The 16,104-nt window shown below is 37.7% G+C and overlaps 1 protein-coding gene across 5 annotated transcripts in view; it reads right to left on the reverse strand.

The window, feature by feature from the left end:
* Window positions 1-16,104, reverse strand: part of LOC149576301 (3-hydroxyisobutyryl-CoA hydrolase-like protein 3, mitochondrial) — a 136,594-nt gene that overhangs the window by 65,706 nt on the left and 54,784 nt on the right. For 4 of the 5 annotated variants that reach the window (XM_089816760.1, XM_089816757.1, XM_089816771.1 and 1 more), the window contains 2 exons: window positions 15,927-16,056; window positions 15,460-15,638 (listed from right to left, as the gene is read on the reverse strand). In XM_089816760.1, coding sequence (XP_089672886.1) covers window positions 15,460-15,638; window positions 15,927-16,056 — 309 coding nt within the window. The remainder of the gene's footprint in view (window positions 1-15,459; window positions 15,639-15,926; window positions 16,057-16,104) is intronic. The other variant, XR_016361425.1, reaches the window with a different exon arrangement.

Genomic DNA, 16,104 nt, shown 5'->3' on the forward strand with positions numbered 1-16,104 from the left:
ACTACTTATAGATCCATGATTGGTAGTTTACTATATCTCCCAACTTCAAGGCCTGATATCATGCATGTTGTATGTTTGGTTGCGAGATTTCAATCTTCACCTAAAGAATCTCATGTTATGGTAGTTAAAAGAATTTTCAGATATATTCAGGGTACTTTGGATTATGGGATTTGGTATCCTAAATAGGATGATTTCAGATTTGTTGCTTGTACTAACTCAGATTGGGCAGGTTGTCTAGATGAAAGAAAAAGTAGTTCAGGAGCAGCATTTTTCTTCGGTAACAGGCTAGTGTGTTGGCATGGTAAGAAGCAAGAATCCAATACACTTTCTACTGCAGAGGTTGAATATATAGCCGCATGTTCTTGTTGTCAACAGGTTCTTTGGATGTTTCAAACTTTATCAGCTATGAAAGTAATAGTGTCTAAACCAATTCCTATCTATTGTGATAATCAAAGTGCAATCAATATTTCTAAGAATCCAGTTATGCATTCATGCAACAAGCACATTGATGTCCGTTATCATTTCATAAGGGAACATGTCTTGAATGGTGATGTTGAATTGGAATTTGTTCCTTCTTCAGATCAGCTTGCTAACATATTTACAAAACCTCTCTCAAGAGCCACATTTGAAGGGTTAAGAACAAGATTGAGGGTTTTATTCCTCTCTTCTCTTGCATAAGTTCATAAATGAGTGATAGGTTTCAGGGGGAGCATATTTTGCTTATCTTTTTGTTACACTAAAACCTTGGTATATCTCCTTTGTCATTGATGTCAAAGGGGGAGAAAAATGAAGATGTCTGCATGATGGATATACAGGTACAGGTACACATGGATATACAGGTATACAGGTACAAAAATAGGATATACAGGTACACATGGATATACAGGTGAAGATGGTATTGACATCAATGCCAAAGGGGAGTGTGTTGAACCCTTAGTATTTGGTCTTTGATTGTTGTCATTGATATCAATAATGAGCATATGGTATGGCTAACATCATGTAATTATCTTATTTGATGTCCTCCAATATTGTTCAAAACATATTCAAGACAAATACTTAAGTGTTATACAATTAACACTTAATGTTCACATTGTTTTTGAAAACGGATATAAAAAATAGTTTTGCTTTATTAGAAAGTCGACAAGTTTTTTTTATCAGATAGACCCCAACTATCAGACCTTTTTGAAAAGGTCTCGGAGTTAGCTAAAATGGGTGTTTGTTAGTTTTTGCATAACACATGTACGGAAAGAGAAAAAGTTTGTTTATCAGAAACAATTACCAAATTGTTATGATAGTTTTAGCAATTTTGAGCAGTTTTGGTCTAATGGAAGTTTGAAGTATGTACTTGCCTCCAAAATTTCGACTTTTTCTTGGTTTGTAAGTAGAGGATACACTCCTCTAAAACATCCAACAGGTGGTTTTGATAGAAGTTGCAAAATTGGTGTGGAATTCCTTGTAGACCAAACAGTTTGCAAGCAAATTTTTAACAGCAAAGAAGAGGGTAATGCTTTATGTTTCTTATTTCATATTTGTGATTTGATTTTCATTGCAGAAGTTTATCAGAGGTAGAAGGTGGGCTATATATTGCTTCTTCATTCATTCATATCAGTATTTGATCAGATTTTTTAATGGAAAAAGAAACTATATTTGGATATTGGATGTTTCAAGGAGAATAGAAATATATCCTGCATTGTGTTTTCAACAAGAAGTTGAAACTAGTGATTCATGATTTGTGTTGTAACAAAGATGATCCTCTGATTTTATATCTCAACTTGTTCATTTTTGAAGTTGGTGCTTCTTGTGTTCATGAAGTTGGTGCTTCAGGTGTAAGGGATTGGTGTGCCTTGAAATTGGTGTTTCTAAAACAGGGTGTTGGTGCTTCCCAGAGTTGTAGCTCTAAAAGATTTGCCCAAGAGGCCAATAAAGATTCAGATTCAAAGTGGTTTTTTACCCTAACGGGTTTTCCACGTCAAAATATTGTGTCACTTTGTTATTCATTAACTCTCTTGCTCACGTGTTAAATTTTTATAATTTGTAATTGTTTCAAGTTTTTAAAAGTATTTTAAACCACTAATTCTCCCCCCCTCTCAGTGGTGTTTGTATTCCAACACTTTGGCTATTGAATTCTCATCCCACCTTGGAAACTTCCCTTCCTTCCACTGTCTTCCACATTTCTGAAGTTGTTATCCGATGATTTATCATTATGTGGATTGGTTTCAGTATCTCTCTCCATTCACGTTTGACTATCCTAATTCTTCCTAATTTGTTGTTTGATGACACTCCTGAACTGGTGTATACATTTGTTGCCTCTGATCGATCTTCCCCTCATCTTTCTTGTTCATTGCTTGAAACCATATTCTTCCATGTATCCCTATTTAATGATCACCTTTATAAGTACCCTTTTACGGCAAGCGAGTGTCCTTGAATAACCAAGGTGTGTCTATTGGTATACTAATTGCAACTTTCATTGGATTTCATCAATAATTGTTGATTGTATAACAATCTATTACATCCTTAACCATTGTAAATTGTCGATTTAAAGATTTGATTCATTTAATCATTGACTATGCTAGGCAACTTAGCTGTTGTGAGGATTAATTCTACTTTACTTTCAATGACACTTTTGTTATCAACTATGGCTCATTATACCACTTATTCGGTTAATGCCTTTGAGGCATAGTATCTTCTTAGATCGTCTTCATACATCGTTTGGTATTTAGCATTTGCCAATATAGTCTGTCAATATTATTTGCACCCAATACTATAGTTAAAGGAAATATTGATTATTTCTAGATAATCGTGCTTATAATAATTTGTATTATAATATCACTATATTCAAAAGTATATTATGTTATTATATTAATAATAAAATTCATAAAGCCAACTTATACATTTGAATTGTTAACTATTTACTTTTATAATTCAATTTCATATTTCTATTACATTTATAATATATAATAATAAATTATATTATTATTTATTCTATTATTGATTTATTTATTATTAAATCTTATAAATATGGGGACATGACAGTTCGCCCTTCCTCAAATGGCTTATCCTCAAGCAATGCAAAACCGTCAATGTAAGGGTATACTGATATGTAACCCAACATCCAATTGAGCAGTCCTGAAATGGCAATTTCAACTTAAGGTTAGAACTAGAATACATTCACGAGTATAAACTTATCAACTTGAAATATTTTATCCTAATATTCAAAATAAAAACAATTCAAATAAAACTTATCTTGATTTGTTGTAACACTTTCTTCTCCTCTGATAGGTGTTGCTCAACTCTTATAAATAAGCAACTGGGATATAGAATCTCCAAAAATGCCCTCTGCCAATAATGGCAACATTCTAAAAGAATGTCATTTTCCATGAGTGGCAACGCTCACTAAGAACGTCTTTTGCCAAAAATGGCGATTCTCGCTAAGAACACCCTTTGCCAAGAATGGCAGTGCTCACTAAGAACACCCTCGGCCCAGAATGGTTGCACTCACTAAGAATGTCCTCTGCCAAGCATGGTGATACTCACTAAGAATGCCCTCTACCAATAATGGTGGCATTCATTAAGAATGCCCTCCACCAACAATGGTGACACTCACTAAGAGCACCCTCTACCATGCATCGCGGTGTTCACTAAGAACACCTCTATAGCCCAAATTCGCCGAGAATGCCCTTTGTGACCGACATTCAAGAATGACCTCTTGCTGACATTCACATGAATGCCCACTGTGACCGACATTCAACAATGCCCTCTATGGTCAACATTCACCATGAATGCCCTTTGTGCTCGACATTCAAAAATGCCTCTACAAAAAATATCTTGGGTCTCTAGATTCCCTTTAGGAATCTCAACATTCATCACAAATGCCCTCTTTAAATCTTGTACACAAGTCATACTTATTTTATCACATCTTCCTTAAATGATACCAATATGTTTCATATGCTTTCATTCCTTCATATTGCTCTGAGTTTCTATCACCACAACAATATGTGTCTTCTTTCCTAGAATTGAGACTTGCCAAATGTCATTTGATGCTAAATGTTGGTGCCCTTTCTTTTGTGACTAAGTGATAGTTATTCCTTTAATCCTCTCTTATACAATGATTCCATTTTTATCATTTACCCTGCAGGATGGTAGGATCATGCTTGGATAGCACTACAATATCCCCAATTCGGTCAAGGAGATTTGAGGTTGTTATCTCGCCAATTAAATTCCATCAAATACCATAAAATCCCTTATGGATACTAATTCACAAATATCCTATCATAGTAACAATCAACTTGTATAATCAATCACATGGAATGTAATGCATACTTTAATTGTCCTTTTGATTAAAGACATAAGAAATCTAATAAAAATTTGCTCCTATGCGAATTTTCCCGATGTGGATTTTCTTGCATGACGAACTTTTCCTAAGCAAGGAATTTTCTTATGTGGAAAACTTGCTTACACGACAATTTTGATGACTAAACCCTAGACTTTCAGAATTTCATTGATGATGACCTACACAACAATTTTGATGAAACTTGCTAACACGACACGATTGATTTGTTTTGCTTGCGCACGCACCATTCATGCTTGTTATTGGGGTTGTTGAACCTCTTGTATTACATTTTCCCTCTCATTTTGTCTAGCCTGGTGTTCTTGCGTTCTTTTTGGCAGTGGCTCTTGTGTCTTCCCACCTGGTTTTCCTTTTCTTTCTCGTGCACTGGCTCCTGCGTTTGGTGCCAACTCTTGTTTTGTTGTGTTCTTTTCGATCTTTTCTAGGTCGCGAGCAATTGAGGGTTCCTATGTGTTGCTGGATGAAGTTGCACGCATGCATGCCTCCTCTTCTCCAACATTTTGGATGTGCTTTGCATTATCGTCACTTAATCTTTCCTGGCAGACGTTTGTCATTCCAGCTCCCTGTTTGTTTGCTTCAATCATTTTTGCTCGTAACCTTTCTGCTTTTTGCAAGGTCTTTTCACTCTGCTATTGGATGTTGTGGCAAGCTAGTCTTTTCTGTGCATTATTGTGCATTGCTCTCCTTCTAGTGCGGCTTCACCATTTTTTATTTCTTGGAAAGGATTTGTGGTTTGTTGTCTGCTTCATCCAATATGTCGACTTCTGCCGAGGCTCCCCCTTCTCTGCCACCTCTGTCCCTAACTTATCAAAGGCTTGTCGAACGTCTGTTGAAGCTTGAAACTAAAAAGCAGACTGAAAGATGTTGTGGCGACTCTCACAAAGAAAATCTCAATGCTCAAATTACAGACAAATTCTAATCAAGCTCTTTTGAGAAGCTTCTCTACCACTTTCACCACTGAAACAACAGGGATCAAGTTGACTTAGTCTCGATCATTAGGCAATCGGGAGAATTAGACACCATGAAGGACAAGCAAACTGAAATTGTGGCTCAGCATTCCTCCTTGCTAACTAAAACTGAGCAAAAAGTTAAAACGTGGGCTTCCTTGTGTAACAATACTAGGGTTGTGTAATAACCCACCCCTAATCTGCCCTCAAAAAAATGCTGATGCAAGCTCAAGGAATTTCATCAAACAATTCACATGCAAGGGACGTATGACTGATATAGTATTTCAGCCAGCTTCAAATGACCTTTTTACAATTTGCATCAATGAAAATCTTGTGCTAGAAGACTACAATGGACTACACAAATGACCTAACATGAGTGTGCTACTAAATTTGACAATATTCAGTGCATATATATGATCTAAGCATGAGAAATGAACACCTACAGCCAACTGGCATTTTTACAAACAGTTGGTATGCAAACTAACTAGCTGATAAATAATGATATTAAATTGCTTAAATGACACCAGCAACTATTATCTTCTTAATTGCAATGAAAATTACAATGCTCATGAAATATGGCCAAGACTTTGGCATTTACATGGATTACAAAATGATAATGCTGGTATAATGCACACTTACAGCTGAAAGCTTATAACACCCTAAAAACAATACTAACAAAAGAACCTGATTGTAGATGGCTGTAATCTGCTTTGCTTTTTCGAACTGCTTTTTCGGTTTTGCTTTTTCGGACTGCTTTTTCATACTCGCTTTTTCAGCCTACTTTTTCGGTTCCACTTTTTTCGAACTACTTTTTCGTACCCGCTTTTTCAGCCTTCTTTTTTGGTTCCGCTTTTTCGGACTGCTACTATGTTGAATCTCAAAACCATATCTTTCAATGGCATCAAAATTTTCAGCTTGAAGGGATTTCGTCCTCCAAACTATTGAGACATAATCTCCAGACAATTTTCCAATTTCTTTGATATTTCCAAGCATGCTTAAAAGAAGCTCTTCCATTTCTTTTATAGTGTTCTCACAAGAGCTTCATCCTCCGTTTTCTCAATGTGGGATAAAACATAACTCCCTTTATGTAACTTATGTCTCCAATGTGTTATAAAATAAAGGGGACTTTTAATTTAAATATTTCCCACAAACTATAGTCTATGCATGAATAAAGTTAAATATTTAAATTTAACTTTATAAAATAGCTTTATCAATGCATAACAAATCTTATCAATGATAAACAAGTCTTATTGTCGATTTTAAACAATTACCATCAACATACCGTTGCCACTGGATGTCCCCCCATGTCCAAGATGACTTACTATAAATAGTAAGTATGCCCAAAGTTGTCTCAAAACCCCTCAGAAAGACCTGCAACTGAAACTATCTAGGCCAAATGGCCTCTAAGCCCCTTTAATGTCTTGGTTAGCCTACGGGACCGTGGGGAAATAGGCTAACGACAACATCATGCTATGAATGCTAAAAAGGGGACATTACAGGTTGCACCTCTTTTGGGTGTCAAAAAGTTGGTTCAAGGGAAGATTAACAATGAACGAGTAAGGTGTGCTCGGGAACTTAATTTGCGAGTTAAGGGGCTTCTTGCTTCCTTGGTGGACCCCACTTTAGTCGGTAACTCATTTCTTTGTGATCGACTTGGCGTCTCCGATATCACATTGGATAAATGTTGGTTCAATCCAAATAATAACCTCTACCTCTGATTCCTCTCTCTATCTAATAGAGTACAAGCTTTTAGGGCGAAAAGGAAGTTATTTTCTCTTTCCACTAAGATTTTCCTCAATAAGGATGTCATGAGATCACAAGTGACAGAGTTGAAACAGGCCAAGGGCCTTGTTGCTAAGGCTAAACACAACGGTAAATGGGCAATGATTAGGAACCTCAAAGTGGTGATTTGCGACTCGTCTCCTAGTGGTTGGGAACTGAGACCAACCCACGTGGCCAAATGACAGTCCCACCAGTAGTTGAGCAAGAGTAAGTCCTCTTCTTCTCTCTTCTTGTTAACTATTGCAATGTGAATGGCTCTTTATGGTCCTTGCCTGGTCTTTTCTAGGATGTGGTGGGATCTACAAACATTTTGGTTGTTAGAGACTCATGAGAGCCCTGTCTGTCCTCTTCCTGGATCTATTGGCTACCAGTAGTTGTTTATTTGTAGAGATGAGGCTTATGCTTCTGGGAATGTTTGTAATTTTGGTGGCGTTGCTTGTTTAGCCAAAGATGGTCTCTTCATCTCTATCTCAATTGTTCACTCTGACACCTATGCTAGATTCTTGTGGATCCGTATTAATAGTGCAAGTCCCCATCATAGTGATATCTTCATGGTTGTCTTCTACTTTCCACCGATCTCTTGGTTGTATGCCATTCACAGGACCAGGGAGGGGGACCCCTTTATGGACATGCACAAGTGCATCTCTAAGTTTTCGGCTATGGCTGATATCATTATCTTGGGAGACTTCAATGCGCGTACTAGGGACCTAAAAACTCATCTTCATTAACGCAAATCCGACCTTACCTGCATTTTGGAGATAGATCCTACCAGCATGCAGCATACCTCTGAGAATTGTTGGGGGCCTCTCTCTAGTTATGGTCGCCACCTTCTTCAACTTTGTGATTCTTTTGGGCTCGTAATTTTGAACCTCAATGTGGTGGTGCTAGCATGGTGGACTACATGATTACCTGTGCCTCCTTCATTCCCTCCATCTGTAATTTCACTACTTTTCACCTCCCATTGGCTAATCATGCCCTCCTTAGCCTCGCGATTCATTTCCCCCCTCCCCACTCTCCATCCCCTCTTGCCTACCCCCCACCCATTGTGCCTTGCCCCTGCACCCTTTTCCTCTTCCTAGAGAGTGACTAGGACCTCTTCATCATCCATCTCAAATGTCTCCTCCCCCATGACCGCTTCACAAACTCTAGCCAAGTGTCTTCCATGTTCAAGTTATTGGCCACAGCGATTTGGGAGTCGGCTCTCCTCTCCATCCCACACTGACTACTTTGACCTCCCTTGGCCCCAAATGTCATAATACCTGCCCTATGAACCAGTGGTATGATGATGACAATAAAAACTTTTACCGCTCTTTACACTCGGCCTTTGTTGCTAGCTCCCCTTTCTACACCCATGTGTCTCTCTTAACACCGCTTACTTAGGCATAAGAAGCGGTTATTCATTGCTTCTCAGAGTATATCCTTTTGTAACATACTTATCTACAACCCCAAGCTTTTCTAGTACACCTTGTTCCCCTGCATTCATCTCTCGTACCTCTGTGCTTTATGATATTCCTGGCCAGCTTTCTATTTGCCTCAACCCCTTTCCCATTGCCACATTTTCACTACCTCCAACATTCACAAGGGCGTCAAATCAATGGGATGCAGTAGGGCGGTGGATGAGGAATGGTTCTAGGCTAAGTTCTTCAAGCTCAGCATCCAAACCTTGGGCTCCTTCTCACTCTTTAATAGGGTGGTTTGCACTAGTTCCCCTGATTCTTGGTCGAGGCACGTGATCTATCCAATACATAAGTTTGGTGTGACTTCCGACCCCAACAACTACAAAACCATCAAGATCAGGCACACCTTTCCCAAACTTTATGCCATAGCATTATCTAGTGTACTTGACAAGAGACATGCTCGGGGCCAGGCTAGATTTCGTATAGATTATGGACCATATTTTGACTCTACGTGCTATTATTGAGGAGGCTCGGCACCGCTCGGCGAAAGGTTGTTGTTTTGTGGAACTTCATAGGGCCTTTGATTCCACCCACAAGTGGCCCTCTTCCAGAGACTTTGAGATATTGGGATTTTTTAGATGTTATTGACTGCTATTATGAGGCTCTATGAGGCTATTGAGGGAAGATTCAGGACTCCTGAGGGTTTCTTCAATCCTATTCTGAGCACCATTGACATGACATAGGGTTGCCCTCTCTTGCCCACCTTATTCAACATCTACATCGATGAGCTCAAGGCCTTTTTCAGGAACTCTTCGCACCCTATTAATTGATGTTACTTGCGTCATGCTATAATCTCAATCCTTCTCTTCGTTGACAATGTGATTCTTATGGCCTCTCTGGAGGGTCTTTAGAGGCTTCTTGATGGGCTTGCATCCTTTTGCGACTTACGTTAGCTTGTTGTGAACCTAAGCAAGACTCGAGTCATGGTCTTCAATTGCTTGAAGACTTTGCATTTATATTTTCACTTTCAAGGTTAAGAGGTTGAGATTACTTCCTCTTATACTTACCTCAAGGTTAAGTTCTGTGGCCTTGCTTCAACTTGATACCGGTCATTCAGCCCAGGATCGGTAAAGGGATGGGTTCCCTTTCCATGTTGGAGAGACAGCGCTTCAGACATCAATTTCAAGATACTACGTCTAAGTTGTTCCTCCTTGACTCCTTAGTTAGACCGACTATTTTCTATGGATTTGTGGTGTGGGACCCCTCCCTCCTTGATTTGAATTGGGCCTTGATCGAGCGGGTTCTGAGTCTTCTCTGTTGATGGATTATCAAGTGCCATCGGTCCACTCCACAATATTATTCTTGTTGAGTTTAGGGCCCTCCCCATCAGGCTAGGGGCTATCTTTGATTTGATTTGGTTTCTCCGCCATCTTTGTGGCTATGCGGACTCAGCGGTGTCAACACCACTACTCTTATCTGGCCTATTGGTCTTCAGTTACTATTGCCGACACTGACACTACCACCAGAGTTCATTGTTGGTACGATCAAGCCACTACTTTGATGGATTTGATTGGGATTGGGGCGTTGGATGCTCCTGCTCACCTCTTTCCTTCTCGGCAAGAGCTGAATGGGCATGTCGGACTTGACATTTATAGGCGGTATATTGTCATGACTTGGAGTAATCCCCTATGGGGGTTACATCCACAAATGGCCTTCTACATTGAGCAGTTTTTGGATATTCAAGATGGGATTATTGCACACCCAGGTTATTTGTCACGGTGATAGAGCCACATTTTGCGTATCTCCCTGGGTTCCTTTCAGGTTGGTTCTCACAAGCTTCAAATCCAAACCGCTCATCACATTGATAAGGACCTGCTTTATGGGTTATGTACCTTGGCTGAGGTGGAGACTAAGACCCACTTCCTTCATCGATGCCCCGCCTACTATGAGATTAGAGGGAAATACTATTGCTTATTCAGAGATTGTTAGTCTATCTCCACCTTCTTCAATTATACAGACCAAAGATGTCTTGTGCTTTACATTTGGGAGACCATGCAACTTTGTGACCATACTCTGGAGCTTCTTTTTCCCCCAAAGCCAGGCCTCAAATCAGCTTATCAATGCCTTCTTCTTGCCCCTACTTCTTGCTCGGGGTGTGAAGTGTCTGGTCGACAATTCTACATCGCTCATTCCAGATCCATGAGACCTTGCAGCGGGCTATCTCGACAACATCACCCCTCTGGGAGTACTCAAAGATACACTAGGATTCTTGGCTGCCCTGGGCCTTACCCTTTTGTTTTGGACTTCTTTGCACCAAGGAAGGATCTCTAGTCCTTGCCTTGGCAGTGGTTCTTGTTCTTATTCTTGCTCTGGCTTCTCTTTCACCTTCTTGTTTTCTTTTGCTCTACTCTTTCTCGGACACCGTTTGGTGATCCTGTTGTTGTTAGTCTGCTTGTTTGTATGCTTTTAGTATCTTAGACCCTTTTTGTGGCCTCTTGTTGGAAATTAATAAATTTATCTTCTCTTATCTATCAATGATGTATGGATAAGACATTATAAAAGGATGACTTTTGTTATACTCTTTCTCTACTTTCTCTAAAATGTAACTTTCACTTGAATTTACTTGTTAACCGTTAACAATATGGTGGGCTAATAGTGTGCAAGTCATCCTTCAAATGCTTATACCAATATAAATTATATTGTAAGTTCCTTGCTACTTTCTAGTTTAGGCTCTTGAATTATGCAACTGTCTCCTCAATATTCTTTTTATCATGACAAAGTCCTTCATATTTCTGATTACCATTTCCTTCTATAACACTATGCCCACTAAAAACAAAGTCAATAATAAGCTTATTTTGAGATTATAATAACAAATACTTGATCATTGATATTCTAAGAGTGCATCATGGGTGAGATGGTTTTAACACTTTAAGATTCGAGATGATTTTAATCATGTTCTTCACCATTTGGTATCCAAGTTACCTCATATCCTTAATTGATCCCTCTCTCAATTCATTCATATCTACAGTCCAATCATCTAGCATCATTGTTAATATTTATGATTCCTTGTGCGTAAATAGTAGGAAATAATGACTTATGTACACTTCTTATTCCATTTCCTATTCAACGATCTCATACTTGATACTAGTTCTTTGGCTATTGATTTCTCATCGCACCTTGGAAACTTCCCTTCCTTTTGGTGTCTTTCACGTTTCTAAAGTTGTTATCTGATGAGTTATATCACTATGTGGATTGGTTTGAGTTATCTCTCTCAATTCAGCATTGACTATCCTTTTTCTTACTAATTTTTTGTTTGATGACACTCCTGAGCCAGTGTATGCATTTGTCACCTTTGGTCAATCTACCCCTCATCTTTCTCGTTCATTGCTTGAATCTATATTCTTCCATGTATCCTTATTTAGTGACCATTGTTCTGTATAATAACCCTTTTACGACAAGCAGGTGTCTTTGAATAACCAAGGTGGTGTGTCTATTGGTAAACTAATCGCAACTTTCATTAGGCTTCAACAATCATTGTTAATCGTATAATAATCTGTTACATCCTAAACCATTGTAAATTGTCAATTTAAAGATTTGGTTCATTTAACCATTGACTATGCCAGGTAACTTAGCCCTTGTGAGGATTGAGTTTACTTTACTTTCGATGACTCCTTCGTTATCGACTATGGCTCGAGATTATATTTATTTTATTTATCAAATTAATTATACCTCTTATTCAATTAATGCCTTTTAGGCATAGTGTCTTCTTAGATGGCCTTTGTACATTGTTTGGTATTTAGCATTTGCCAATATAAGTCTCTATTGTATACAAAATATTATTTGCTGTCAGTATTATAGTTAAAGGAAATATTGATTATTTCTAGATATTCATGCTTGATATAATTTGTATCATAATATTACTATATTCAGATTATATTGTGTTATTATATTAATAATAAAATTTATAATGTCAAGTTATACATTTGAATTGTTAATTATTTATTTTTATAATTCAATTTCATAATTTTGTTATATTTACAATATAATAATAAATTTTATCATGTTATTATTTATTTGTAATGACCCTCCTCAAATCTGCTCTCAAAAACGCTGATGAAAGCTCAAGGAATTTCATCAAACAATTCACATGCAAGGGACGTATGACTGATATAGTATTTCAACTGGATTTAAATGACTCTTTCTTCAATTTGCATCAATGAGAATCTTGTGCTAGAAGACTCCAAATGGACTACACAATGACCTAACATGAGTGTGCTACTAATTTTGACAATATTCAGTGCATATATATGATCTAAGCATGAGAAATGAACACCTACAGCCAACTAGCATTTTTACAAACAGTTGGTATGCAAACTAACTAGCTAATAAATAACGATATTGAATTGCTTAAATGACACCAGCAACTATTATCTTCTTAATTGCAATGAAATTTCTAATGCAATGCTCATGAAATAGGGCCAAGACTTTTGGCATTTACATGGATTACAAAATGATAATGCTGGTATAATGCACACTGACAGCTGAAACTTATAATACCTAAAAAGCAATACTAATAAAGGAACCTGGTTGTAGATAGCTGTAATAATTTTCTTCAATGCTGCCCCTTCTGCTTTGCTTTTCCGATTTGCTTTTTCGAACTGCTTTTTCGAATCTGTTTTTTAAACTGCTTTTACGGACTGCTTTTTCAATCTGCTTTTTCAGTTCTGCTTTTTCGGACTGCTTTTTCGGTTCTACTTTTTCGGACTGCTACCATGTTGAATCTCAAGACCATATCTTTCAATGGCATCAAGATTTCCAACTTGAAGGGATTTCGTCCTTCAAACTATTGAGACATAATCTCCAGACAATTTCCCAATTTCTTTGATATTTCCAAGCATGCTTAAAAAAAGCTCTTCCATTTCTTTTATAGTGTTCTCACAAGAGCTCCATCCTTCGTTTTCTCAATGTGGGATAAAACATAACTCCCTTTATGTAACTTATGTCTCCAATGTGTTATAAAATAAAGGGGACTCTTTTAATTTAAATATTTCCTACAAACTATAGTCTATGCATTAATAAAGTTAAATATTTAAATTTAACTTTATAAAATAGCTTTATCAATGCATAACAAATCTTATCAATGATAAACAAGTCTTCTTGTCGATTTTAAACAATTACCATCAACATACCGTTGCCACTGGATGTCCGCCCATGTCCAAGATGACTTACTATAAATAGTAAGTAAGCCCAAAGTTGCCTCAAAACCCCTCAGAAAGACCTGCAACTGAAACTATCTAGGCCAAATGGCCTCTAAGCCCCTTTAATGTCCTGGTTAGCCTACGGGACTGTGGGGAAATAGGCTAACGACAACATCATGCTATGAATGCTAAAAAGGGGACATTACATTATTCTATTATTATTTTATTTATTATGAAAGCTTATAAATAAGGGACATGACACTATGTGACATTGTAATCTTAACTCATGCTTCTAGGTTGCATAAATATGTATGTATGTAATGTATATATAATTCTTACATGTTTTTCTACAAACAAACCCAAACCCCCTTTCCATTTTTTGTCGTACCAACGAACCAATTCTTCAAACTCAAACTGGCAACTTAGCTTGTCAGTAGAATAACCAAGTAAACAGAGGTTGTAAGCTTGATGGGTAGTGTCTTGTGAGAGTTTGGGATTAATACCAAACCCCCTTTCCATTTTTTGTCGTACCAACGAACCAATTCTTCAAACTCAAACTGGCAACTTAGCTTGTCAGTAGAATAACCAAGTAAACAGAGGTTGTAAGCTTGATGGGTAGTGTCTTGTGAGAGTTTGGGATTAATACCCTCAATAGGTCAAGGAGAATCTAGTAGGAATACTCCCATCAAAGTGCCTATCACACTACAGGGTGGAGTATGGCGTGGAATCCCTACCACCAAGCCCAAGGTAAAGCCTTTGAGACCAGACTAGCCTTCAAAGCATACATAGTTTTTCACAATCTTATCATTTTCTTCTCACATTTGTTTCCCTTTGTCTTCTTTTTCAGACTACAGAAAATTGCAAATAAATGTTTTTCGTTTATAGTTGTAAATGTGACTTTTTCAAGTTCCAAGTTAGGGTCAATGTAAATGCATGTTAGTGGTACTTAACGACCCCCATCCCTTATTTTCAGGTTTTATTTTTGAAATTGCATTTTATGTTGACTACACTATAGGAGACAGCTACTCATCCACAGAACAGACTTGAATCCCCTGGCCATCCCCTTGCTTTTCCTGTCAAAAAACTGTCATCCCTCAAATGCTTTGATTTTTTTTTTTAAATTGAGGATGGGGTGGGAATTTTTGCTACCCAATCCTGCATTCCTGAAGTGACCCTATAAGAGACGAGCAAATTTTGGAGGGATATTTCCCAGGGGACATAGATTATTAATAACTTGTATGGCAAGAATGAGAGTGAGTTGAAATCAGAAATGTGAGTAAGCCCATGGCGTGCAGATTGGATGTTTAAGCATTGAAAGACACAGATGTGGTCATAGGTTTGAATCCACAGCTTCAAATGCTGCATGAGTAAGGGCAGCTCATGAGGCGACAAGTTATTCAAGCTGCATAATTAAGATCTTATAAATGAGGTCCTAGCTAGTGCCAATTCCTCAATATCAAAAAGAAATAAAAAAGTAAGAACATATACTCAAGTCAAAATGGAACCTACGAAAGGTCAGTTACCTACTGCGAAAGATAATCAGAATAATTGTGTCTGGGGATACAATTTTCCCATCATATTTCGACCTTTTTCATATTGTGTGAAGTACTATATTTCCATTGAGTTTTCAATTTGCAATAATTAACTGCCACTCGGACTAAAATCTACAACAATAACATAGTCATTTCCCAAGAAATGTAGCGGAATGTGCTACTGTTTTATATTTGTAGTGGCTAATGAAACAAATTAACCGCAGACATCATTATAGTTCTGGTATATGATCAAACCTGTTTCGTCAGAAGAGAGCTGTTGTTTCCTGAGTTCTTCTATTGACTGAGCAATTGACTTGTCACTACCAAAAGTTGTTGTAATTGATGGCAGGAGAACCTGCAGTTGAGACTTTGACTCAGGTTCTCTGCCATAATCTGCTAATAGCTTCTGAACAGCTCCATGCGGATCATGTGAGCTGCAAATTAAGTCTCAAACGAGTTCTAACTGGTACGTATGAAGAAAGAAAATTTACTAACATACAAGAACACCTAAAAAGAAACAATGGGAGCCTTATAATCACAGTTACGAATCATAAGTCAAAAGACTAAAAATATCAGTAAAAATGTGAACTAAGGGATAAAAAAAAACATATATCAAAATAATAGTGTTACAAAGAACACATTTCAGAGCTTCCAAAGCCAACTCCAAAAATTGTCTCTCCTAGCACAAAATGAATAGAGAACAAAATGGCTGTGTGGCATACAAGTCATGGTTGAGGAAAGCATCCTTTAGTGGTGGTAGATCCGCTGATGGCACATAATGTGTGCCCAAGCCCACATAAAGAGCATCAGCAGGATTTGAAATCCTTTTCCCCATCAAGGCAAGATACAAACCTGCACAAAACTAAAAATAATTTAGTAAATTCATTGTATCCAAGTGGA

This window comes from Cupressus sempervirens, chromosome 1, assembly GCF_028749045.1.
Source record: "Cupressus sempervirens isolate cs-2001-9-10 chromosome 1, ASM2874904v1, whole genome shotgun sequence".
Lineage (NCBI taxonomy): Eukaryota > Viridiplantae > Streptophyta > Pinopsida > Cupressales > Cupressaceae > Cupressus > Cupressus sempervirens.